The 27,387-nt window shown below is 41.8% G+C and overlaps 1 protein-coding gene across 9 annotated transcripts in view; it reads left to right on the top strand.

Moving 5' to 3' along the window:
* The window catches only part of FTO (FTO alpha-ketoglutarate dependent dioxygenase), a 428,690-nt gene that overhangs the window by 198,042 nt on the left and 203,261 nt on the right, over positions 1–27,387 (top strand). For all 9 annotated transcript variants that reach the window (XR_005355776.1, XM_038531033.1, XM_038531032.1 and 6 more), the window contains exon 8: positions 24,312–24,436. Coding sequence is in view for 8 of the 9 variants with exons in the window: in XM_038531033.1 (XP_038386961.1) it covers positions 24,312–24,436 (125 nt within the window). In the remaining variant the exon portion in view is untranslated. The remainder of the gene's footprint in view (positions 1–24,311; positions 24,437–27,387) is intronic.

Raw genomic sequence — 27,387 nt, 5'->3', positions numbered from 1 at the left:
TCTAGTCCAAAATACTACTCTCACACCCTTGGACTATTGCTGTCTGGATTTCTATATTCTTCACACAGCAGCCCGGGGCAATGTTTTCAAATGCAGGTCCAGTGGTGCCCCCTCCCTGAGTCAACCCATTAATGGGTTCCAGTTGCTGTTAAGATAAAGACTGAAATATTTTATCCAGCCCGCCTCTCCTGCCTTACATTCCCTCCAGTCTCTTTACTTCCATATTGCTTGCCGTACTGGCATTTTCTTGATGAATCCAGTACAGCTGCTCCCTTCTTCAAGGACTTTGCAAGTGTTTCTTCTTCGAATGTCCTCTCCCACCAACACATATATGGGTATATGGATTATTTCTACTGATTTTTCAGATCTCACCTCAACTTGCCCAGAAAAGCAGAAAAGCCTCCCTTGCCCTGTCTGACTAGGTCAGGTCCTTATCCTATATTTCCCTCTTACCCTCATGAAATGTCTGGCTCACTGACTAGAGGCATTGAGTCTTTATGGCAGATAAAACTTGGGAGTACTTATCTGTCTCATGGAGATCCAGTGTTGCTGGAGACATTAAAATAGCTGAAGTGATTTTGGGTAGTGAATTTATGAATCTCATTAGCCATCCCTTGACAAAGAACGGGGAATGGTTGATCACGTTGTAAAATAGAATGTGAATAGCCATGCTGTTTCTTTGTCTAGATTCCTCCCAATTATTGGACAAACCAATTCCACAGTATTAATTTGAGTGCTGTTATCTGCAGTAAGACAGCCTTCATCAGATTTTCCTTGTGGGAGGCAAGTCTTAAAATGTACAACCCTCCCATGGAAGTCTTATGATGCAGCCAGGGCCCAGCTCTTAACAGATTGTGAGCAGATGAGTGAATTGGTGAAGATGAGGTGCCATGGCTGGAGCCCCGTTACACCCTCTCTGCCACTGCTTTCCTAATTTCAGCATCCCAAACATCATTCACCTTAGATTTTAAGGAAGGACAGGGTGCCTGAAGTTGTCCTATTTTTATTTCCCTTGCCAGAGAGAGGCAATCACGGGAGCCTGTTCCCGTCAGAAAGGTAGGGAGCTATCATCCTTGGTACTGCCACATGCTTGCCTAAGTTGGGGGTTATGTGACAAATTAGGAACTATCAAGTTGTATATTTGGCATGTGGGAACCCCACAGAATCTGGATGGCGGTGTCAGAAGAGCTGTTTAGATGCCATTCCTTCTCACTCTTCCTGTGTTGATGCTCACAATCACCATCCAGCTTGAAGGAACCAGGAATTTTTCTGGCCCATGGTCCCCTTGGCACATGTACAAGAACCCTCATGCTGACTGAGATGGAATCTCCTGGTGAGAAGTGATTTGTTGTCCTGATTAGAATGTAAACACTTGCCGAAGTTGAGTTTTGTGTCTCATGTGAGTTTTATTATAGCCTTCTGTGTTTATAAACATGTCTTGGGCATGAAGGAGAAATGTGATAACCTCCAAGCACCCAAGAGCATATCCATGGGTTTTCTCTATGGGCTAAAGTTAAGATAACTTAGCTTCCTCCTCTTAAGAATCCCACAGTCCTGCTGGCCTGGGATGGTGCCCAGATTGCCATTTCGTGATTGTTCCATCCTTTTCTAGTAGAGTTCATGAAGTCTTTTGACAAAGTACATTTCAGATTCAGCTGGCATCTAATAGAAGGGCACAAAGTCCAGATAAGGCTTCAGTCAATCTGACAGTTATTGAAAAATTAAAAAAAAAAAAATTTCATGTGTCAAAGATCGGAGAAAACCAGGAGTGCTGTACTTGTGGAGTGTCGCATGCCTGTAAGGAAATAGGCACACACATAAGTAAGACATGATGTGAGATGTCAAATGGGAGGTAGAAACAAAATGTTGCAAGCGTGCCCCAGAGAATAAAAGTCAGATTGAAAAAAACTGGAGAAGACTTCATGGAAGTGGAGATGCTATTTTTTGTGGGGTTTTTTGAGGAGGTGCCTATTAATTGTACCTCGAAGAGGGGCACCTAGGTGGCATAGTCAGTGAAGCATCTGCCTTTATCTCAGGTCATGATTCCAGGGTCTTGGGATCAAGCCCCACATCAGGCACCCTGCTCAGTGGAAAGTCTGCTTCTCCAGTCCCTCTGCCTGCCCGGCCCCCTGCTTGTGTTCTCTCTGTGTCAAATAAATAAATACAATCTTAAAAAAAAAAAAAAATTGTTCCTTGAAGAGTGAACTGACTTTCAGTAGGCAGTTTTCACAGAAGGACAAGGCCTATTTTAAGCAGGGCAGACAGTAGGCACAAGGGCACTGCTCCAGAGAATACTAGGGCTCATATGCAGAAATGATGTAGTCCTTTGTAACCTGTACTTCATAGACTTGTTTGGGATGAAATGGAAGATGAGGGACAGGTACCCAGGAAGCAGAGAACAGTGGAAAGAGGAGAAGGAGATCAACTCAAGAGAAGGGCCTTGAATGACAGGCTTAGGAATTTGGCCTGTAATCTGGAGATGGTGGTGGCAGTGGGATTCAAAGCCTTTCATAGGGTGGCAGGGCAGGCAGATCCATTTCTAGAATTGTACCCAGTGGCACGTGGATTGTGGAGAGGAGAGGCTGTGGCCACAAGGACCTTTTGCAAATATCCTGATGAGAAATAACGAGGTTTTGAACCAGGGTAGTAGCAGAGGGAAGAAAAGGTAGGGCCAAATTCTAGAGAATTTGTTTTTATTTTATTATATTATATTTTATTTTATTTTATTCTATATATTTTCAAAGGTTTTATTTATTCATGAAAGACAGAGAGAGGCGGAGACATAGGAAGAGGAAGAAGCAGGCTCCCTTCAGGGAGCCTGAGGTGGGACTTGATCCTAGGACCCTGGGATCATGACCTTGGCTGAAGGCAGATGCTCAACCACTGAGCCACCCAGGTGCCCCTGGAGTTTTATTTTTAAAGAGGGGCATACAACTTCACCATCATTTGGAGGTTGCAGTTGAGAGATGAGGGAGTTAATAGTTTCACAAGTAACTCCGGTTGTAGCTACTGGCTGGATGATAATACCATTTACCAAGCTAAGGAACAGAAGAGGAGGAAGTTTGAGGGCATATTGAGTTTGAGGAGTGAGTAGAACACCTAAGAAGATCTGGAAATGATGGTAGAGACATCAGAGCCAGAGTAGATCTGGAGTTGGATTCAGGTCTTCAGGAGACATTCCTTTGGGGCTTGGCACAGTTGTCCCCTGTGTGGATCTGTGCCAGAAGCACCTGACACGTGACAGTCATCTGCACAGAGACCACGGTTGAAGAATCGGGAGTGTGTGAGAGAGAGTGTAGGTTTGAGAGTAAAGGGCATGCAGGACAGAGGGTGGGATGACCTCAGACAAGTACAGAAGAGCCAGGGAAATGACCTGAGATGTCAGTCAGAGAGGTTGGAAAAAAACCAGGACTAGATGGTGGGACTGAGGGAGATAACAAGTATCAAATCCCCAGAGAAGTCTGTAGAGTCAAGAAAAACCTTCCTGGTGCATCCAGCAGGGAAAGAATCTGAATTGAATGGCAAGGACAGGAGGACAAGGCAAGGGGAGCTGGGCAAACCCGTCTATACATTTCTGTGGTCTGAGTTGAGAAGAGGTTTTCAGAGAAGTTTTGTCAGTCCCTGGTGTTGATAAGTAAACCTGAGGTGCTTGACAAGAGGCACATTTTAGCCAGATGGGGGTGTTAGCTTTCTCCTGACTTCCTCCAGAAATCAGCCCGGAGACATTCACTTGCCCGGTAGCTGACTACAAGAAAGGCTGACCTGAAGCTGTCAGCATTTTAATTTGCAAAACCATTGTTGTATTAAATCACAAATGGGAGGCAATTTAGCAGTGCATCTCCAAAATTGCACTGGGCGCTGGCTGTGGTTCTGCAATTTATGTTGAAAACTAAAATTGAACTCTTGTGGCATAAAAACATACTGTTGATTTTGTGATTAATTTGGTCTCTGAGGCCAGGGAAACTGCTAATGCTGTATATCAGTTCTAAAGTTGTGGTAGTATTTACAGAGCAAAATGAAAAATCAATATTGTAAGTACAGGATAGCTCTCTTAAAAATCCAAGGTGTGTTTTGTTGCAAATTGCACAGAAGAAGTCAACCCCCAAAGGGACAACCATACCTTCAATATTGCACAAGTGTGTATCTGTTGTGGACAAGCCAAAGAAAATGGTTGGGCTTTTTTTTTTTTTTTTAATAGTGTCATGGGGAGTACGAGGTGAAGGATCAGATTGTTGCAGTTTTGAGTAAGACCTCACTTATGGTTATGGTGTGTCCTCAAGGCAACCTCAAGCTGTAACCTCCAGAAGGGTCGTGTGATGGGAAGCCAGGAGACCTGGGTGATAACTTTAGCCTCTGCTGATCATGTGCTGCTGTTTCGTCTCTCCCCTCCTGCGTGTTCTGTGGTTTTGTGTGTTGCACTGCAGAGATGTGTTGGCTTACTTCAGTGAAAAAGGAGTGGCTTCCATCAGCATCATTACAAATAAGACACCTAAGGGGTTTGTTTACATTTTCCATTCCGAAAAGTGGGAATATAATTCTTTTTTTTTATTAAGCCTGTCCATTTAGAGGGGGTGTTTTAGTTGGCAGTGGTACTGTGGCGAAAAGCAGGTGTCTCCGCATCCAAGCAGTGATTTATTCTGTGATCCTGCCTGCCTTTTTCCTAAACTGAGCTGGAATTACTTAAGTACGATCCAGTTGAAATTTGCTACCAGCTTCTTAGCCAAGGACATTATAAAGTTCTAGCCTTACAGGTCAAATCTCATTTGGGTCCAAAAGAGTCAAATCCAGCTTAAGAAAAAAAAAAAAAAAGAGTATGGGTAGAAATGCTTAGAGCTCACTTCAGCAAACTGTACCTCTGGTGGCCCTGTTCACGCACTTCTGTTCTATGTGACTTATAATTAGTTGAGTGTTAGGGCTTGCGGTAGGTTGCCCTCGATGTATAGGCAGAGGTGGTGACTCATTTCTTTCTTTCCCATCTATCTCGCTTCTCTTCCTTTCAACTCACGAAATGAGTTGTGTGCTCTTTTGTAATATAAAGGTTAGTGTAGCCATTTTTAAGTTACTTTTTTTGGCGATCTCTCTTAGGAGCTGACTCTTTGCAAAAGCAACACTTCCATCTTGTCAGAATGACAGTGATTACCCTATAGTTTGGATCATCTCCAGCAGCTTTGTTCCTTGAAAAACGAACTTGATTTGATGAATAAAAGTTGGGTGTATTTGATGAGTCAGAGGGCAGGAAAATGTCCTTGTCTCTGATGAGGCTCTTACAGTCAGGCACAATTGAACATCAGCAATGAAATAAACCTTAATCTCCGAAGGGAAAAACCCTGGAGCATGAAAACTGTTCCCACTAGAAATGCTGTAAATCTTGCAAACCATGTAGGTTTTCTGTTTGGGGCAACATCAAAGCCCAGTGACTTTAGAGATTAAAGTGTGTTTGACAAGCAAAACTTTCCCCGTGCCCCATTCTTTACGAGATTTGGCCTGTCTCTTCCCTTTGTCTCACCTCGGTATGACTTCCTTTCTTCCCCACAAGTGGGAAGCCTCGCTTCTCAAATCTGGAGCAGACTGCCATGGTTTCTTCCCGTAAAGCTGGCAGTCCCTCATCTTTCCAGCATCTTCCAGCCCCAGTGGTGGGCAGCACCTTCTCACAGTCACTTCCCAGGGACCGTCTTACTTGTGGAGGAATTTCAAGGCCTTCTGCTAGCCATAAGCAGATCCAGCAACAGGAAGGCAGTAATTTCCCTCAGCTCAGAAAAGGAGTTAGTCTTTTACCTTAGAATTTCTATTTCTTTTGAAACCATGTTCTCTGTTGGCTTGGAAGACACTCTCAGGTTTGTTTGTTTGTTTTAAATCTGTTCCTAACTATGTTTGGGATGTCTCCAGGCTTTCCCTTTTGCAGACTGAAAATAAATGACCGTATTTTCGTTCAAATATAGAGAATTCCTTTTCAGATAAATTCGACGATCACTTACTAGAGTAACAACTCTTTCTCAGTAACGTCTTTTTTGGAAAGTAAGGTGCGGTAAGATTTTGCTTGTAAAAAGAAAAAGGTGGGAGGGGAAACAGTTGTTTCCAAGGCACTGTGCTAATCGTGCTCTCCAAAGTCAGACATCCCTGTCTCCCGCCAAGTGCCTGTAAGATCTGGCCCTTCGCCGCTTCTCCGGGTGGTCAGACGGCAAGAGGAGGACAGACCAGGGAGGCAAATGGCTTTCAGGGTGAACCTCACCGCATGAAATCTCATTACTGGAAATGCGCTTTGTGTTTGTGGGTAGGTATCCCCCAGGGCAAGGATGGCAATGGGGAATGGTTAAGGGACTCACTAAAATATCTTAAATTGTCTCCGTTAAACATGTAGCCTCCTTAGAGGTCAGGCAGAGCTGAAACTCGAACAGCTGTACAACAAGCATCTGAGATTGTTTTTAATTGTGTCCCCTTTCTGTAACAGCAGTCATTCTTGTTTATATTGTCAAGAACCTTTCCAGCGAGCACAAGCGCACCATACTTGAAGGTCAAATGCTTAACCCTTCCGCATGGTTACAATGAAAACGGGCCCTTTTGTTTTCATTAATGTATACCCCAGCCTCAAATCCGGGGAGGATGGGGGCCTCATGCGCTCATCGAGCTGAAGTAACTTATTGTCAGAGTGCCACAAAGAGAGCATATTTTTGTCTCCATGCAACAGTTGCTCAGCCTTTCTTTGCCTGTGCACCCAACCACAAGACAGTAGGCCCATTTATCAACAGGCAGAAATTTTGGGTACCATTTTGTTCCTTTGACCTGTGTTACTTTTTACTGACCCGGCCAAATTGCTTAAAAATTTCCCCCTTTCTGCTGTCAGTGTTTTCAAGCTGCTTCATGTGTCTGAAGGGATCCCCTCCCTTTCTTTTTAACACTTTACATTCCTGTTCACCCCAGCACCTGTTACTGTAGGGCACCGTGAAATCACAAATTTTATGCAGCTCCCCATGGCCGATAAGACTTTCTTAAATAGAAATAGAGGAGCTCCTGACTCCAGGGTGGGGTACTGAGGTAGGCAGGCGGTGTGGTTGCCCATGTGGGTGTAGATCCACGGCCATTTGTTCGTGGGGGCCCATCACCAAAGTATGTCGGTGTCTTTATTGGTGTGTCAGGCAAGAAATATTTCTTGCCCCGCTCCTTAAGAGTTAACTAAAACTAGAGAGGCCAGTGCAGCAAAACAGTAAATATGAGCCTCCAACATGAAGGCTTCTTTGTTACTGAAACAAAAATACCACAGCAGGTGGTTGACTTGAACACAGGAGGGAGGAGGAGGTTCAGTTGTTGCCCATTTTTCTAACCCTTTCAGGATACCCATTGTCTAAACCCCAAAGTTAAAGTGTCCCTGCTCAGTCTCATGGAGACAGTTCTAGCATGAAAGCCCTGTGCCCATCACCGGTCTTTCTACAACAGTTTAATCTTGGGGTCTGGAACATATAACCACTAAACAAGGCAGGAGAGGCAATTATCTCTAGAAGATGAGCCAATCATATCTGCTTATCAAAGCATAAAACTGTTCTGACTATAGCGAGTTAGAGTTCATCAGGATTTCGTGCCAACAGCCGTCGTATCGTTGCACGTCTTAAACTGTATCGTTGCACGTCTTAAACTCTATCACTTATAGCAGAAATGTCGGCTTTTGTTGCCCTCGGGGCCCTCAGAGCAACTTTGTGGTGGCCACGCTACCCATTTAAAGCCGAGGTTAAGCTCTGCACAGTCTGTACCCCCAAGGTGTTGCACTGGTCCTTCTTTCTCTTAAAAAAGAATAAAATACAGTTAGAACTCTAGAATTTAGAGCACCCTAAGTGGGAGGCATTAAAGGACAAAGACAAATCATGGGCAGATTCCCACCACTGCTCCTGCTGAAGGCCACCAAGTATCCCATTCACATGCCAAGTCCCTCTGTGTTCTTATTGAGCTATCCCACTTGTTTGGTTTATTCCAAATCACAGTTGGAATAATTTAAGCAAATGAATGCAGTGGTGTGATAGTTTTGTTTTAAAAATTCCTGAGAAATCTGGAGTTGAAAATCTTGTTTCCATAAACTCCAGACCCAGATTCTGATAAATGTGTAGATGTTCATGCTCCTTCGATCATGTTCTTTAATTGCTCATGTGAACGTTGGATGTATTCCCAACTAAGGAGGAAGCTACAATTCTCCTGCTTAAGCCACACTTACGTGTCTAATGCCGACTGCTTGTCAGTGGCACAAATCATATCAAGAGAACAGCATCTGCCAACCTAGAGGACTTTTGTAACCTTCTGGATAATACTAGCATTCAGGAGTTAGTGTTTCCGTCTGCCACTCAGATTCCTTTCGTATGTAATATTCATAAATGTGAGAAAGGCTGAAAACAAACCCTAAATGAGACTATCATTTTCCCCCTTGACTTGGGACAGTATAGCTAGGAAAGATCTGAGGTATCTGGAATGGATGTAGGTAGAAAGATCTGATGTGTTCCAAAAGTGATGCTGTTCCCTGTGACCTCAGGCCCATGTGTCAGGGTGGGGGACGGACCCCAGACAATGAAGGAGTGAGCCACTGTTTCTTCCACAGGTAGAGCCCATCTCTGAACCCTGGTCTGTTACTGAAATCATTGTTAAGAACTTAGCATCATTGACTCCAATTCTCCTGACTGCGCTTACTCTGTTATCCATGGGCAGTGAGAACCTGGGCCAGTTATTAAACTTGCAACATAAGTTTGCTGATGATAGCAACCAACCTTGTCATGTTATTGGAAGGATTCAGTGAGCTGCTGTGTCCCTGGCTCACAAAAAGTGCTCTCTATGTGATTAGTCATTATGTAGTTTAGCGGCTAAGTGAACTCAGACTACCTCGGTTTGAATCCTGGTGCCACCACTTACCAGTTGTGTGATTTCAAACAAGTTACGTAATATCTCTGTGCCTTGATCTTCTGATCTACACGTTGCGATAGTAATAAAACCTATTTCAGTGAACTATCATGAAGATTTAGTGAGGAATACATGGAAAGTGAACAGCAGGGCTTATCACATGTTCAGTAAGTGATAGGTTTTTTACATTGTTAATGTTATTAATACCTTTCTGATTATATTTTTATAACCACTGTAAAGTGCTTTTCTTTTTGTAATTATTCATGTACTGGTAATATGTTCTTAGATTGCTGATTTAATAGGCACTTAGGTAGGTTCTGAATTCTTATTTGAGAACTATATCCCCAAATTGTGTTTGTGTCTGTGTGTGTGTGTGTGTTTGTTCATTTCCTCTGAGTAGATACGTGCCAGGTAGCAAGGCATGCTGGCATTGAAGACTTTGTAGACAGTTGTGTTTACAGGGAGCGTCCTAGGCAGAGACTGCATTTGTCTTAGGTAGATGTTATCAGAGGACAAGTATAGCAACTCTGCTCATGTGATTTTTTTCCCTGAATTATCTTTCCCTACCAGATTGCTACTTCATTGAGAGTTTTAATAGTCACATTGTCAATATGACTATGCTTCATTGTAGCAAGGCATACTTCTGACCTCAGGAATCTTAAGAAAAATAAGATTTTTTTTAAGAGTGGGGAGAAGTTTGTGGTGGAATTTATTGGTTCTCTCTCTGGTCTTACAGGTCCTCATTTCAGTTTTCATTTCTTTAAAATGAAAGGGATGAGAGTACTTAGCCAGATCAGTGTTAAATGGAAATGTTAAGGTTATGATAGGCAGTGAACAGGGCAGTTGAGTAGAGTGACTGCTTCATAAATGACTTCTGTAAATCAAAATTAATTCTAAGAGCCATGTTGAATTCAGCAGTTGTTTTCTGTAACCTCCTTGGTCACACCCCACCCTGTGTGTATATTTTATTTCCCTACTTTGATTGAAAGCACCTAGTTGCCCAGTACTGTGATACTAGGGATGTCCACAGGTTTCAGAGACTAGTTAACTGACTTAATCCATGGAATTTGCCTTTAGTAATCCCGTCCTGTAAATTGAGTTTAGATGCACAGGCCCTGGGAGTTAGAACACTGGATTGCTAGTTGTAGCTCAACTCCTACACTAATTTTGATATTGAATGGGATATTTAGTTTAGCTGAGCCCCAGATTCCTCATGTGCAATAATGTGGTTAATAATATTTGCTCTACCTAACTCACATAGTTTTTATGAGGCTTAAATGAGATACCATTCCTGAAAGGACTTTATACGATATAAATCCGTTTACACATAGGTTTGCTTCGGTCATTGGAGTTGGATGCCAGGGTTATATTTGGTTCTGTTGCTTACTAACGGTGTAAAATTTGGCAAGTTGTTTAATCTTTCTGCATCTCAGCTTTTTCATCTGCAAAATGGAAATGATAATACCTTTTTCTCATAGACTTCATTTTAGGATTCAGTGATACAATGAGTGTGAGCAGTGCCTAGCATGTAGTAGGCACTGGATAATGTTAGTTGCCATCACCCATCACCCACCAGCAACAGCCAAAGGGATCCATGTTAAAAGATACTTACCAGGTTTAGAGGCATGGTTAACATGGAGGGGGGAAAGGAAGAAATAAAGACTTAGGTTAGTAGAAAGACAATGATCAGTTTTAGTGCCTTTTTACTGTGGCTGTAAGTGAGACTCTAATGTAGCTAACACTAGGACGCCTGGGGGCTCGGTGGTTGTGTGGCTGCCTTTGCCTCAGGTCATGATCCTGGGTCCCGGGATCGAGTCCAGCATTGGGCTTCCTGCATGGAGCCTGCTTCTCCCTCTGCCTGTGTCTCTGCCTCTCTGTGTGTGTCTCTCATGAATAAATAGGTAAAATCTTTTTTAAAAAAATATAATGTAGCTAACACTTACTGGGACCTTACCACATGTCAGGTACTATTCTAAGGACCTTGTTCGTAAAAGCTAAATCCCATGTACCCTCTAAAGTAAATGCTAGAAATACCCCCATTTTACAGATGAGAATACTGAAGTACAGAGAGGGTAAGTAACTTGCTCATGGCCAACTCTGAGCCACTAAGGTATTAGAACTCTGGAGCCTGTGTTTGTCCTCCTTGTGGTAAAACCCACAAGGACAAGAGAGACCTATAATCTTCTCTTCATCACAGCCAGGAGTTAGGAAGCCTGCCCCATCAGCTTTGCTTGACTCTGAGTTCTCTACCCCCCAGTTCCCAGCTCTCCCAGCTCTCCCAGCTCAGATGCAGTGTTTAGTTTAAAGAACAGAATGGTGTGTGTGGGTGTGTAAATCTTCCATAGTCTCAAATCCGACATCTGCACTTCTCTCCCAACTTTGTACCCCTGTTTGATAAGTGTCCCCAAGCATTGCCAGTACCACACATCTAAAACTGAACTCTTCTTCCCTTGTGGCTTTGGGGGTTACTCTCTCAGTACTTTAATCTCCTCATCTTTAAGACAAAGATGCCTCGTATATGGTGACCATGGGATTCAATGAGATGATGTTGATAAAATGTTCATTGTGACATCTCGCACATAATAGGCACTAAATAAATATATCTCTTGCTGTTACTGCAACTGTGAGGAGAGCAGTTCTCTAGGCCTGGTGGCAGGACAAGGTCCCGGCTGGGCATTCTGGCCTCACCCTCACAGGCAGTTAAAGTGTCCACCAGGGCTTTGGTTTGGATGTTACTGAAAGAGGGGGTGGACAGGGCGGGGAGGGCAGATATATACAAAGGAGTGAATTATAACAAAGAGCCTTTTCTGCTTCAGTTCTTGTGTAGAAAACATATGTTCAGTGATGCAGGCAGCAGTTGGGTTAAAGACACACTGTAGGGCTGCAGACAAAAGACCTGCACTCTTCCTGCATTCACAATGTTTCCAAACATATTCACTTGTCTCACTTGTTAGGGACTGGGCTGTCAGCTGGATCCTCTTGCAAGTGTGATTTCTTTTTCCCCCGTTCCCTTTCAAAGGCCTCCCCTCCCCTTCCCCTCTCCCCCAATGTTTTACACTTCATATAATCCAGTGTGCATGACAGACCACTTCAGCCTTTGTGCTACTGATGTTTGGGGGAAGGGGAGAGCTGATCTGATGGAGATCTTGGGTAACTTTTCACTCGCCCGAGGACAGGAAGCCGCTGAGCCACTTTTAGGCCAAACATCATCAGTGGATGAGTACGTAGTACGTGGTATAGTTAGCCATTCTTCACCCACAATTAACAGGCCAACGAGTGGATTAGCGGAGGGAGATTCTTGGAAGCTGTGGCTGCGAATCGGGGCCATATGTCTGTTGTGGTGGGGTTGGGAGAACTGTTGCTTTTTTATTTGCAGAATGACTAGTTTTTGATGAAAAGATGCAGATAAGGCAAGGCCCTGCTGAATTGGAAAGTAATTGGGAAGAAGCTGGCTCTCATTCTCGTGTTCATTATGTGAGGTGTATGCAGATGCCCACACTTAATTCTGGATCCAGGGAGTGTGACTGTGTGCCGTGTCTGTACTTTAAACCTTTTACTTTCTTTATGGAAAGGAGACAGCTAAGGTAGGGTTTGTTTCCATGGATGAGATTTTGGAGAGATACTTTCATGTGTATTTCTTTTTACTCTCTCTCTCTGTATAGGTTACATGTAATACTTCCACATATAGTCTGTTAGAGCTTCCATTGCAGTGAGCAGCTAGAAATGTAAAGAATTAGCATAGTGCCTCTGCTGCCACTGACCTGTATAACTCTTGGAATCTCAGCTCCCCAAACTCAGTGTTCGCATCTGTAAAATAGGAATTACTTTATCATCATACCCCTGGAGCATCCCATAAATAAAACAGGAAATATCTATCCCATCATGGTAGGTGAGAAATCTTGTCTTTGTAGAAATCTTGCAGTGTGTCTTCACTGCTACATTACTGAGTCAAATTTCAGTGCCTTTGTTTCTTTTTTTCTTTCCAGCCTCTTGCTTATGCCCTCTGTTTCATGATATTGTTTAATGGTTGAGTTGCTCATCCTGGAAAGTACCAGCATGTTCCGAGGAAGGAGAGGTGGCAGGGAGGCAGAGAAATTTTCGTTGGCTTAGAGTTCTAAATGGGCTGTTAGTTCACTTCAGCAGTAGAGGCAATTACAATCCTGCTAATGAATAGGCAGTCAAGTGGAATTTCCCAGATATGGTGTCTTCTGGTGGGAGGATAATTTCACCACCTAAACATCCTCAGACATAAAACATTGTATAAATATTTTGTAATGCAAAGTGCCAACAAAGTCATCCCTTGCCAATACACTGCAGACCTGACAAAGGAAACTACTGATGGTATTCCAGTTTTTAGTGCTGTCATTTGAAAATCCTGGGAAGGGAAACATCATGGAAATGTATATGTGTGCCCTTCAACCTGAAAATAACAGTCTGCAAAGATTTTAGTAATGGATAAAGCTAATAGACTATAAGCTGGGACAGAACTTTACTTGGGGTTGGCACGTCCCTCTTTGGCCTGGCGTGGAGTGTCACCCAGAGCCAACAGTAGAGCATCTGGAAAATAAATTGATATTTTTTTCCCACATTGAATGGATTCATTTCACAGAATGATGGGAAAGGGAGGGGATGGGAAGGGTGATAAGAGTATATTTGTGAGCCCCCCCATCCCCCGCCCACCCGCCAAGTATATAACTTTTGTTGTTTTGTTTTGTTTTAAAAAAAAAAAGCTAGTGCTTCCAAAGCCAGAATGATTCTTGGGCTCTCTTGGTAAGAATAATTATGCTGTTTCCTCTACCTCTGTGTGGATCTGCTTCATTATATAGACCACGTGTCGTAGTGACTAAGGGTAGACTCTACAAAAGCAAAGGAACTTATGAGGCTACTTGGAGAATGAGGGGAAAAGAACAATGATTTTGGAAACTCCATAAAGGTCAAAAAAAGGCTTTCAGTAAGTATGCAGAGACTAGAAATCAAATCCCATTTCCTATCATAAGAAGCCCGTTGTTTTAGCCACAGTAGTTAATGTACTGTATGTGAAAGATTTAAGACTAGTTGGAAAGCTTTGCTTCTGTTTTATTAGGCTGCTATTGAAAAGCCAACAGCATAACTTCGACTAGGTGCTTTGAGATTTCTTAATGGGCTGTCAGGGGCAAGACACCAGGGCTGTGCTATACTAGCTCTTTCCTGTACATTAAAACAACAGGGGCCAAGCGATCACATACAGAAGTATGAATTACTTGATGCTTTCTCTGTTCCATATGGCCAGCCATGTCTTTGGCAATTAATCATGTACAAAATCAGTCGAGTGCTCTCTGAAGCATTGAAGTCAACATTTAGTTGTACCTGTGCCAGTGGGGGCAGTGGGGTTGCAAGCGTAAAATAGCAGGATGAGGGGCTGCTGGCGCCAAGGCCCAAGCAGCTGGCTTCTATAAACAACACTTTTTTTCCTCTTCACCTTTCTCTCTCTTTCCCTCTTTCTTTCCTTCTTTTTTCCTTCCTTCCTTTTCTCCCTCTCCCCCTTCCCTCCTCCCCTGTCCCCTTGCTCCCTCTCCCCCTTCCCTTCCTCTTTATCCCCCACCAGGCCTCCCTCTCCCTCCTTCCCTGCCTTCCATCCTCCTTCCCTCCCTCCCATTCTTTCTGTCTTTTTTTTTCTTCCTTGACAAATATATGGACAGTTTTTCACCATCATCTGAAACACCAATGTTGCCAGTTCTGAGGTCCAGCTTCCATTCACTGTCCCAATACGCCACGTTAAGTGATATGTCGGGTCACCCTTCCCTCCAGCAGCCTCGGTGTTCAGCAGTCATCACCATGACTATCCTGAGAGTTCATGCAGACCCAGGCCGACTGCTGGGGTTCCGGAGCTTCTTGATAAACATATGAGCTATGACGATTTCTGTGTTCGTAGGAGGAGAAAAATGGGAGGTCCTATTAAAGTGCTTTGGGGAAAAAAAACCCTCTAATTATTCACATTCGTGGCTGTGGTATTTTAGGATTTTATTTTTTTTTTAACAATTGCTATCCATACCGTCTGGGATCTTTTTTCCCAATCTTTTTTTTTTTTACACATAATGCTGCTGGTGATAGGTCTCCAGCATTCGTTGAGCATTTTGTACATGCCAAGCATTGTGCAGAGTGCTTTCAGAGTGGATTATCTCACGTAATCATCACAAGGATAGTTGGTGCTATTACAGACACCCCTTCAGAGATGAGGAAACTGACCAAAGAAGCATTTTCCCGGCATTCCTTCCCCTCTAGGCATCCTGATTACTTTCCAGGAGCTCCCTTAGTTCAATAGCTCATGATGGGAAAAGGCTAAAAGTATGACTTAATAGTACATTTTTGAGGCTCATTTGGTAAAAAGTCTGCTGAAATGTTCGTTCAAATCAAGTGGGTCTTTGAGATGAACTGAACCAAGTGGATCTGTAGGTAGAAATGAAAGGCTGCTTTGTGGGCAGCGTCTTGGAGACTACTGCCTTTGTGCCTTCTGTTCAAGACAGTCTAGCTCATCTGCTGTCCTTGCTGAGCCCGCCATGAAAGGCAGAGACGGGGAAGAGAAGGATGGAGACAGCAGCCTGAAGTAGTCCAGTAGATGTGGCAGCCAGCGGTGCCTTGGTGTTATCTCCCAGCCGAGGTCATCCAGGATGTGTCTTCTCAAATTCAGGAAACAGGGGAAAGAAAGTTTGAACATTGTGTAAACATTAGCACCCCCAAAACCCTCTTGCTCCCAGAGAGGGAGATAAAGTAGGCAAAAAGGCTGAGAGATGTGTTTATTTGTTCTGCTGGGCTGTGGATCCCAGCATGCTAGAGATCTTCATGATGCCCAGTCCAGTTTAGCAAATGTGAAGGCATCACTCAGCACCGAGCTCCAGAGGCCTCACAAAAGAGCCATCTTAAACTGACAATCAGTAAATGAAGGAAGACCTGAGATCGACCTTTCTTTGATGGGGCTAAGGCTATCTCAGTGGGTTCTGTGCCTTTCTTCTTTAAAAAAAAAAAAAAAAAAGGAAAGAAAAAGAGAAAAAAAAAAAAAGTGTTCCTGGACTTTTGAAGAGGGGAGCCCTGGTTGGGTTTTTGACAGCCCGTGGCAGTGTTGATGTGAGGAAATAGCTTTCCCAGCTGATAACATCTTAAACCAAGTTTCTTCACAAGTTGAACCTTTAGCCCTCTTTATCAGTCCGAGCATATCTTTGTAATTTGTGTGTGCAGAGGGGAAATACAGCCCTAACATGAGGCTGCTCTGTGTATAAAAAGTGTTCGGTGGGGCATTTCCCCCATAATGATGGTCCTGCTTTTTTGGCGCTGATGAGGAAGAGGAGATGGGAAGATGGGAAAGGCATGTAGTTCTGGCATCCTGGTATTTATATGACTTTTGAAATTGGAAAAACAGCAGCAGAATTTTTTTTTTAAATGAACTAAACAGAGGGATTATCAGCCACGTTTGTGAAATGCCTCCTATTGCTGTGCATTTCTTTAGACAGAGTTCTCTGATTTGTAAGATGGGTGGATTAAATTTGAGTTTCAGAATTAAAGGCCTATCAGAAGCTGTTACCCCATATCAGAAAGGAGCCCAAAGAATTAAAGACTTCTGTTGAATTATTAGTAAGAAGTAAATGTTGTATGTAATTCTCCTTTTAAAGCTCAGCGTGATTCCTGTCCAAAAACCTTGTATGCTACAAATTCTGTTTATTGCATGTATGTCCATATGTGCTTTCTTTCTGATACCCCAGAATTAGAACATACTGGAAGGCATAGACAAATACATCCACCAAGAATTGGGTGAATTGCTCAGTTTTAATTGAATAAATTCAGTATTGGGAGACTTTTTCCTAAAATTTGAGACTTCTTTTAAAAATTTTTATTTATTTACTTTAGAGAGAGAGCACAAGTGGGAGGGGCAAAAGGAGAGAGAGAATCTCAAGCAGACTGCCCCACTGAGCATGGAGCCTGACATGGGACTGGATCCATGACCCTGAGATCACAACCCGAGCCCAAACCAAGAGTTGGCCACTCAACCGACTGTGCCACCCATGCACCCCAAATCTGAGGCTGCTTAGAATCTTAGAGTTTTGGTTTTCCTTTTTTCATTCTCAATCTCTTTCTCCTTCACTCCCTCCCTCCTTCCTCTCTCATTATGGTTTTTTTACTTGGTTTTGTACATAGTTTTGAGCCAGGAGTAGCTGAAAACACTGGGGGAATTCTTAGAGATCCTTAGGATGCTGTAGGTTGTCAGACGAGTCCAAAGTAGTTTGTTTGTTTGTTTGTTTGTTTGTTTGTGTTTGAAATGGAGAAAGTGAGATTTTTTTGGCTTATTTGGAAGGTGTGCAAAGATTACACGTGATCCCAGTGTAGTAAAACTTTTAGATGTACTTTTAGATACATCCTTCCAAATATGTATTACTCTTCTACATAGTCTCCTAGGGATTGCATAGCCTTACTTTTCTTGATGCTCTTGTTTAAAAATAGTTTTCACAACATTTTTCTTAGAATTCTCATCAGATACAGTTTGCATCAAACCAGAGCTTGTTTCACATACTGTTTTTGATCTCAAATAGTATTCTGTGGCTTGATTGTTCATCTTCTTTCCCAGACATGTTCCAGCATGTAATTTGCTTTCATTTATTCAACACCCTATCCCTCAGGAGTCTGTTTTCATGACATGGTGCCAAAGCAGGCACCTTGGAGGGTATTGGGAACAAATGGGCGTGGGCCCTATCTGCTCTAATAGAGCTCCCACTCTGGAGGAGGAAGCATCCAGTGAGTAAATAAGAGCAATGGAGCATAGCAAGGTTTGTGAGATGTTCAAGAGCGAGAGTAAGGAGGGATGATCAACTCTATGTAATCTGGCGGAAGGATTTGGTTAGTGGAGAACTTCATAGAGGAGGTGTTATTTGAGATGTTTCTTGAAGAATTAGCAGTTACTAGCCAGTTATATAACAAGTAAATGTATTGTGTAGAACAGCCATGTGTTTTTAGGAAACTGAAATTGGTTCTAAATGGAATGGAACATGGCAGGAGATAAAATTTGGGAAGCAGTCAGGACATGTATTAAGAGATGTTGTTTTGGTATGATTTTTTGTGTTTTTATTTGGTCAGGTTAAGAATTCAGGCTTCTAAAAAAAAAAAAAAAAAACTTTTCCCTCAAATGACAGTAAGTGGAGCTTATAAACAGAACTACTCTGGTTTAGGTGAAGTTTTAGAAGCTGAAGCTCCTTGTTTCCTTTGACCCTGAGATAGCCCTCTTATAGGAAGAACATTCGTGAGGGGGTGAGATGGAGGCAGAGAGGCTCATTCAGATGCTACTACATGGGCCGGGCAAGAGAGAGGCCTGAACTCAGCCTGTGGCAGCAGGGAAAAGATAAGTCTGAGTCGTATTGAACAGAGAGGGATGACAGGATTTAAAGTTTAGGTACCAGGAGTACAGGGAAAGGACAGGGAAGCCAGTAGGAATAGCCCCAGCCATCTGGATTAGGTAATTGGGTTGATAGTGGTGTCATTCGCCCTGCTAAGGAAATAGAGGAGAAGGAGCAGACCAATGAAGAAGGATACGATGCAAGAGCAATGATAGTCGAGATGTGGATGAGTGGAGGTTGAGACTCTATGTCTGAAGGGTATATTTAAGGAGAGGTAGGCAGTCATGGGCTATATGGGGCCAGAGCTTGGCAGCAAGGTCCACTTGAAGACATCAGTCTCAGGGGAACCTTGAAGCCACTGGAGAGGAGATCACCCATGGAGAGAGCAAACAGAAGATATCAGATGAGAACCAGGAATCTCGCCCTGGGGAACCCACAGAGGAGATGAAGAAGATCAGGACACGTATTAGGTGGTAGCCTAAGAGAGAATGGTGTCAATTAAAACCAGGAGTGGCATTAAAAATAAAACCCACCATCAGAGGGTAAAGGTTTTCTACCATCTGGGAGATGGAAAAGAATATTGTTCTGGCTCCTGATAGGTCGTGATTGATCAGTGGTCACCTGATTTCCTTTTCACATGTTTCATGTGAAGTCACAGACACTTGAAGAAATGCTTTTGTTAAAACAATATGACCTAGCATGAGACTGTTACGTGAGTCCTAAACAATAATAATCATAGTGGCATATGTCCTGGGTACCTCCTCCTCATAAGACCCCGTGGAGAGGTTCCAGTGTCATCTCTGTTTTACAATTGGACTGAAAGCCCATAACTAGGAGGTGACAGCCGGGATTTGAACAGCTAGCAGCCCTAAGAATATTCATAGTCTTTTCCTGAGAGGCCAGCATTTTCATCAATTTCTGTTGAAGAAGAGTTACTAACGAAATTTCACCCCAGAGCATGATTTCTAAATCCCTGATTTACTTGCCCTTAATTTTGAGAGGGAGAATTTGTTTTTGGTAACAGGAGACTGTTTAAAAATTGGTACTTATTTGAAAACAGTCCTGTGTTACTACTGATGGGAAAATGGGCTATTAACATTTCCGGCATAAAGTCAACCCTTGAGGAGCCAACACTAGTATGAGGGAAAAAAATATCACTGTTAATCCTTGTCAAAAGAATGTTCTTTGACACTCTGAAATTAGCTTTTGTGCAATGACTTTACTCTGAATTTTATGAAATACTATATTTTAGGGTCTGAATGCTCAATCTAAATTCACCCATCCTTTTCCAATATCTTGAAAACATTTTTTTGGTAACAGAATTTGTTTTGCTATCTAGATCTAGTTCTATTTTTACTGACTACTTTTATTCAGGTGTATTTAATATGTACACTTGTTCTCTGCATTCTTGGTTGTCCTAAAAATGTGATGAAATGAATTTTAACAATTAGGTTTTAGAAGATTTTCATGTGATAAAATAAACTTTTGGGGATATACAGTTCTGAGTTTTAACATATGTAGAAACTCACACCATCACCACCACCATAGTACAGAATAATTCCATCATTCCAAAATTCCCTTATGCTGCCTCTTTGTAATAAACCATCACCTGTCCTGATCCCTGGCAACCATTAATTTGTTCTCTGTCCCTGTAATTTGCCTTTTCCAGAATGTTAAGTAGATGGAATCATGCAGTGTTTAATCTTTGGAGACCACCCTCTTTCACTCAGTATAAGGACTTTGAGATTCAGACAAGTGGCTGCATCTGTCAATTGTTTGTCTCTTTTTTCTTTTTTACTGCTGAGTAGTATTCCTTTGTACAGATGTACCACAGTGTGTTTATCCATTTACCTGTTATAGGGCATTTATATTATTTCCAATTTAGGGCAGTTATGAATAAAGTTGCTCTGAACATTTTTGTAGCGGTTTTTGTGTGCACATAAGCTTCTGTGTCTTGAGCTAAATCCCCAGAAATGGGATCAGTGGGTCATACATTAAGTGTGTATGTGTAACTTTGTACAGAACTGCCAAACATGGCAGTATTTTGCATTCCCACCAGCAATGTATAAACTATAAAAAATTGAATTGCTATTTTAATGCTCTGAGGTTGAGGTTGGCAAGTTGTGTTCATAGTTCCTTGGGGTTTGGAAGAGATGCCCCATGACAAAAGGAGCTGTTAGGTCTTCCATAGCAGCTTCTTCAAAGAGAACTGCTCCAGTTTTGTTTTATGTATTGAGTTCCATGTAGAATACATTTGGGGAAAAAAAGAGGTTTATCTGTAAAGTGTTGGAAAACCACTGTAGTAAGGTGGTATTTCCAGAGCTTGGGACATGGATCATGGGTGTCAACTAGGGGAACACTAGGTGGCGCTCCAGGATTCCGCAGGTAGTGGGGACCAGGCTGTGAGACCTTGAACTTCCTTTTCAATTCCTTTTCAGTGCACATCTCTGTCAAGGAGGTCTTCAGGTCCTAACATTCACCAACACTTGTTAATGGCCTCATTTACAACGACAGAGTAGGCTTCTGTCCCAGAGCCTTCAGCAAGCAACATCTACCTAGAATGAAATAAACATACAGCTTTGTTTTTACTATATTATTTTTGCAGTTATCTTTTCATTTATGGCGGGTACCACAGGTTTTCCAGTTTTCTTTTGAAGAAACTTTACAATGTGAGTCATTTGAAATAAAAATATTAAATATTGTATACCTCATACACAAACATGGCAAGAATTTTGAGACTGTGCTAGAATGACTGAAATTTGGGAGACTGTACAATAGGGGGGCTATTTATTTAGATAGACCTTGAAGTGGATCCTTTTGTCAAGTGGAGAGTTCCTCTGTAAAGTATGTAACTATCTCAGTTTTTTTAATGAATTTAAAAGTAGAGTCTTAAAAGGCCATCTTCTCTTACTCTTTGTTTTTGATATACTTATTTTTCAAGTTTCTTCTTTATTTACTGATTTGACAAATATTTATTAAAAATTATTAGGGGGATGTCAGGGCACGATCTCGTGGTTCTGGGATTGAGTTTAGCATTGGGCTGCCCTCAGGGAGCCTGCTTCTCCCTCTGCCTGTGCCTCTGCCTCTCTCTGTGTGTCTCTCATGAGTAAATAAATAAAATCTTAAATAAAATAAAAATCATTAGGAACACTGGGGTACAGTAGTGAAGTAAGCAGTCAGGGTCCCCAGTCTTGCATAACTTACTTTCTTTAATCCTTACTCCTCCTCTCAGAGGCTGGCCAGGGAAAACAAGGGCCTCTGGATAAAATTTAAATGATGCAAATAGGTAAAGAAGAGATAAATGACTTTTTTAAAAAAGTTATTTTAATACCGTCACATGGAAATTTATTTTATTTATGTTCCTGGAGCCATCTAGATGTGTACTTTGTCTTCTCTTTGAAACATTTTGCTTATTATTTTGGCAAAATAATATGTACCTACAGACATAGTGATGAACCATATGACTTTTTGAGGTTCCTTCCAACCTTAAGTACTTGGGATAGGGTATTACAGACAAGGAGTGATGTTATTGTCAGAATACCCATTGATACTAGCACCTCTCTGAAATTCGACATCTTTTACATTAGAGGTCACAAGTTAACAGCTACCTGAGTTCTGTTCAGTCACTGGTGTTTCTTGTTTGGCCACCTGGTATTTAAAAAGCTAAAAAAAAAAAAAAAAAAAAAAAAGTTTTAAACATTTAAAATAAAAAACTTTCACATAAAAAAAATCAAAATGGATATCTTGTTTATTTTGAAAACTCATGAATCTGGCACTACTTAGCTTTTCTGAATGACAGAGTTGGCTATTGTTGAATAGTGACTGCCTTTTTGCACAGAACACATACTCTCATCAGGTAATCTTGCTTAAGTTATTCATGTTACCTTTCTGGCTTTGGTGGGTATTTGCATTAGCAATTCCTGCTTTAGCCACGTGGAACCCAGGCTTCATGCAGGAGAAGCACCTAGAGAAAATGAGTTTTCTTCCCTAGGTCAGAGAGCTAAAAATGTCACTGCCCTCGAAGCTCACTGAGTGTCCAACTGGGTGAATTGCCTGGTGTAGAAGTTGTAACTCTGGACTCAGGAAGCTGAGATCAGGGTCCTTTTCTTGGCTATAGCTAGTCACATTATCTTGGATCCTTTAACAGTGGAGTACTATTTCCTATCTTATCTTTCTGTATCAGTTAGTTTTTGATTGTAAGCAACAGAAACAGATTCTGGTGAATTTGAACAAAATGGAACTTGATTGAAAGGATATTGGATAACTCCGTGGTATCAAAAGAAGAAGAATGATCTCTACTTAGAAAGTTCAGGAAACCAAGAATACTTTGAGGGCCACGGGTGGTAGGAACTAAGGAAATTGATAAATGGCCTCCAAATTTTTTCCCTTTCTTTGTCATTTTTCTTCAGTGTCTGAAGTCCTAGAAGAGCGAATCAGGTTGGCCTAGCCCACACCCTTCATGGGAGAGAGTGGAATACTTTAGTTGGCAGTCTCTCTAAGACTGCATACAATAAAAGACTTCCCTAAAAGAAGGTTTGATGTTGTTACAGGAAAGGGGGACTGGGTCTGGATAGAAGGCAACCAGACAACAAATGTTCACTATACCTCTTCTCAAGGCTGTCCTGGAAGACATTTCAGTATACACTGTAAAATGCCATAGAGGAGTAAGGAAGGAGTACTTCCAAGTTACATGAAAACAATTGTAAGTGTGCTCTTTAAGCAAGTGAAGGCATTGGCATCAGTTCAATACGGACTAGTACAAAGAAAGTAAGATTCATTCCTTTTAGTGGGATCCTGAAGACCCGGGATCGAATCCCACGTCGGGCTACCTCTCTCTCTCCCTCCCTCCCTCCCTCCCTCTCTCTCTCTCTCTCTCTCTGTGTGTGTGTTTCTCATGAATAAATAAATAAAATCTTAAAAAAAAAAAAAGATTATTCCTTTTAGCAATTGCTTTGGGTATAACATCTCCAAAGAAGCCACACCAACTTTAAATGGAAAACATCTCTAAATTCTTGAGATTTCTATTCCAGTTGTATGAAGATAAATATGTGTGATGAAAAGTTTTATCATTAAAACTCAAAAGGCATTTGCACACTTACATTTCAGGTCCCAGTAGAATACTCTATATTGTTTTCTGAATTGTTTTTTATAATGTTACATGAATTTGTGTGTTTAAAATACGTGTATGTAGAACTAGCACACAGGAGTGAGTTGTAGACAAAATTGAAATGATAACTTTCAAATTCAAGTTTCGGTGTAATGCTCCTTGTTAGAGTGAGCAGTTGTGCTAGGGCTTCACCTATTTCTAAAAGCAACATCTGACCTTTTGCAATGCCAGGTAGAAGCTTGAGTGTTTTTGTACTCTCCTGTGAGCCTAATTTCTTTTAAGGACCAGAGCAGTGACTGTTGAATAACTGATTCTTCCTCAAATCAGAAATCTGCTGTGCACGAGCATCCTTGTACATAATTATTTGAAATATGTAGTGGATTTTTAAAGCTGGAAGGATTCATTGAGACTGAATTTGATTTTTTGTACTCTTATTGTTCCTTTCTTTGCAAGCTCTTGTTTTGCAACAAGCAAGAAAAATGAGTGGACACCCCCCCCCCCAAAATTGCTGGCATGGCTGGAAATAGAAATTAATGATTCAAATACGAGAGGCAGTGCAGAAATCCTCAGCTGGGTGGCAGGAAACAGAGAGAGTGAAAGTCAGAGACTGCTCTTTTTCAAAAGGCAAAACAAACAACTCACAGTGAAGTGTACGTGAAAATCATTTCTAATAATAGCTCATGGGAGACAGTTCCCAGGAAAAAGACCATTGGTGCACTGAGGAAATTAGAGCGAGAACACACAGTATCTCGATGTGTTACTTAAGGCAATGGAGCTTTAGAGTTTACCTTATGTGCCTTGTACATTGATTAAATACAAAATATATGCTGGCCATTTTGACCATCATTTACTGTATTGATTTGTTAGCAGGGGAACTGTAATAAAAAAGCCATTGATTTACTGTCCTTATTTGCTTATGGGCTTTTTTTTTATTATTAATTTTTCACGTTCTCTCTTTTTTGGACCATTTCTTCTAGACAAATGCTGTGCTTCATGAAGTTAGAAGAGAAGGGGTCCCTGTGGAACAAAGGAATGAAATCTTGACCGCCATCCTTGCCTTGCTCACTACACGCCAGAACCTGAGGAGGGAGTGGCATGCCAGGTTAGTTGTGTTACAAAATGGGGATTTGTTGTTCCTAAAAAACAGGAGCTGTAATTCGGCCGAGCCCTTCCTTACAGTGGGTCTCGTCCCTCTGATTTGAGGACCCATGAAAAATAAGCGAGTTATAGTTGCTTTCAGCCAAAGTTAGCTCTGCTTCATATGGTACCTACATTAATTGAAATGAGCCATGATGTCATCTGTAGGTGTATATGATTTATCCCTGAGTGTAACACTTCGCATAAATGTTTGCATCCTGAGCATAATATAATAGTAGTACCTGATGCTGAAGGACCCTTTTAATCAACAGTCTAAAAGACTAACATTGCTATTTAGTTAGGGCAGATGTCTGGGAAATTCACATAGTGCTCTTACATCACTCAGTGAGAGGCAGATTGCTTGAAAGTGGTCTATTTATCAACCCCAGTTTTATAACTGGCCAAGTAGGAATTATGTTGGCTTCAACCTCATTTCTTTGCTCATGGACTTACCTGTGATTAGAAAGTTGCTACTGGTAGAAAGTTTCTATAGATCATCAGTTTTTACAGAATGGATGCTTGCTTAGTATGGATTCTGTTATCTTGCTTTTATTTGAAAAACAATTAATGGTTGGAACGCTGGAAGCACTTCCCCCGAATGTTAGAGTTACCTTTTAGATCAGCAATTGGGTAAAAATTGTTGAATTATCTGTCTCTCAGCAAGAGAGAGAGGAATCAGGAAGATCAGGCTGAATTTTGTTGCGGGGTCTTATCTGATGCTTAAAAATCCTATGTGCCTGGGAGTCAAGAACATTGATAGACATAATATTTCTCCAAATGAGTTCATACAACAGAATTTATAATAATTGATGGCTTTACTAGTAATAATTATCATTAAAATTGGTTTGTGAACAAGGCTGAAGATGAGCATTTTCCAAGAAAGGAGACACTGAAGAGTATGAACTGTCCTCCCCAACTAGGTATTGGAAAGCTGCTTTTCAAGTGTGTATATTATCTCTAAATTCATACTTGATTTAGAAGAATAATTTTAAAATTCCCCTTGATACTCTCCCTCTTCCCTTTTTTGTAGTGTAGTCAGATTAAAGGACAGTTTCAACTACAGTAAGTAAATAATCTCCAATTTAACTTTTCTTGTATTCCAACTTAAGCATATATATTCATTAAAATATGCACATTTTATTAAATACTGGAAAATCCATATGGGGACATCTAAGATGTGTTTCTATATTTAACCTTTTATATCGTTTTCCCCTGGTGATTCTTATTAAATAAGAAACAGAAAAGGAAAGAAAGAATTTCCCTATAATCTCTCTTCCACACCCTTCCTTACTACCCCCCCTGCCCCATCCCTCCAAAGACAGCACAGCTCAGAGACCAAATGTTGAGGATGGATGTCTTCTGTTGAGTGCATTTGGTTTGTTAACAATAATTTCCTACTACACCAAATCATCAGACAACATGCCCGAAATGGCCTATTTAAAAGGAGTCTGGTTTCAGCATTTCTGGCCCTTACTGCTAACAATTTAATCAGGAGCTGGAGCCAGTGTTGAAGTTGATGGAGTCTAGCATCTGAAACAAAAATTCTCAAGTCCTTTGTGGTAGGGGAGGAGAAAAGAAAGAGCTTAGCTGCTGACACTCTGCAGACCCCCTTAAAACTAAACACCTGAAAGCAAATTTCAAGAGGGTCATGTCTTGAGAGCTCAGAAGGAAAAGTGTCTTCAGAGTATTAAATAACCATAATCCTCCCCCCGCCACCCCTTCTCCACCCCCATTTGATGTTTCCCATCCCAGTGACCTATCTGAAAGACTCATCCATATGATCTGTATAAACAGACTGTTACCATACACCACCTCTCTTTTCCTCATCAAAGCTTCCTCTGGCCGTCTGGAACCGGGCACTACCCTGAGTAGCCATCAGGCGGGTGGTGGTGAAAGTTATAAAACATCCACTGCCGAGCTAACCAAGCCGCCTGTGTTTTAGAGATTGGCTCATTGTGTACTTTGGAATTACACGAGGAAAAATGTGCTTTGACAGAAAATAATTAGCGCTCGCCAAAGGCCAAGCAATAGGTTACAGTATTTTACTTTCATCAAAGCTGTCAGGGGATCAGTTAGATTAGATAATAGAAATTTTTTCCTCCGAAAGTTAAATACAGATGACTCTAATTACCTTCTATTGCACATTGGAGAATGCATGATGAGTAGTACAGCCTCAAGAAATGGGGGTCAGCAGAGACTCTGCTGCCGGCAGTGGCTCCAGTAGGGGTCCATTGTCATAAAGAGCACCCCCCCCCCCCCGGCCCCTCTGCAGTTCCTCTGCAGTAGTGATATGAGGGAGAATGTTTTGAAGCCAAACTTGTAACTGGGTTTTAAAATATTTCTCTCCCTCTCAGGCCCACAGCTGAGGCATTGTTTGGACTCCCTGAAGTCTCTTAAACTGAAAGCATATGTTCCCTGTAATTTCACTTTTTGAGCAAAGTGTCACTTCTGCATGACTCGGGGTAACTGAGTTTGTCACAGTGTCACACAACCCGGTGATTCCAGAGGCATATCTGAATGCTGTGGGTCGCCTTCCCCAAGCTCGGTAATCCCATAAACAACCCTCTCCAAATAGGCTTATTAGGGCTGTCTATTCACTTCCCCCGAGTTGAATGATCCCAAGTACATCAGGAGAAGCTGTGTGAATGCAGGGTAAGTGTTAACAGAAGTGGTACAGAATTTCTGAAGATTTGGCTTTGTTTATACAGTCCACTCTGCCTGATGGACAGCTTGTTATAGCTTTTAAAGAACTGGGCGAGCCCTCTGATCTGACCCCTTCTTGACCTCCGCAGCCCAAAGGTCAGTCTGCAGCTAATAAACCCTGAGGTTCTTAGGGTCTACTGTAGGAAAAGGCAGAAAAAGAGCAGCTGCAGGGACTGGGTGTCCTGGGCGAGGCTGCTTTAGGGTCACTCTCTG

This window comes from Canis lupus, chromosome 2, assembly GCF_011100685.1.
Source record: "Canis lupus familiaris isolate Mischka breed German Shepherd chromosome 2, alternate assembly UU_Cfam_GSD_1.0, whole genome shotgun sequence".
Taxonomy (NCBI): domain Eukaryota; kingdom Metazoa; phylum Chordata; class Mammalia; order Carnivora; family Canidae; genus Canis; species Canis lupus.
This window is presented reverse-complemented; position numbering and strand designations above follow the sequence as displayed.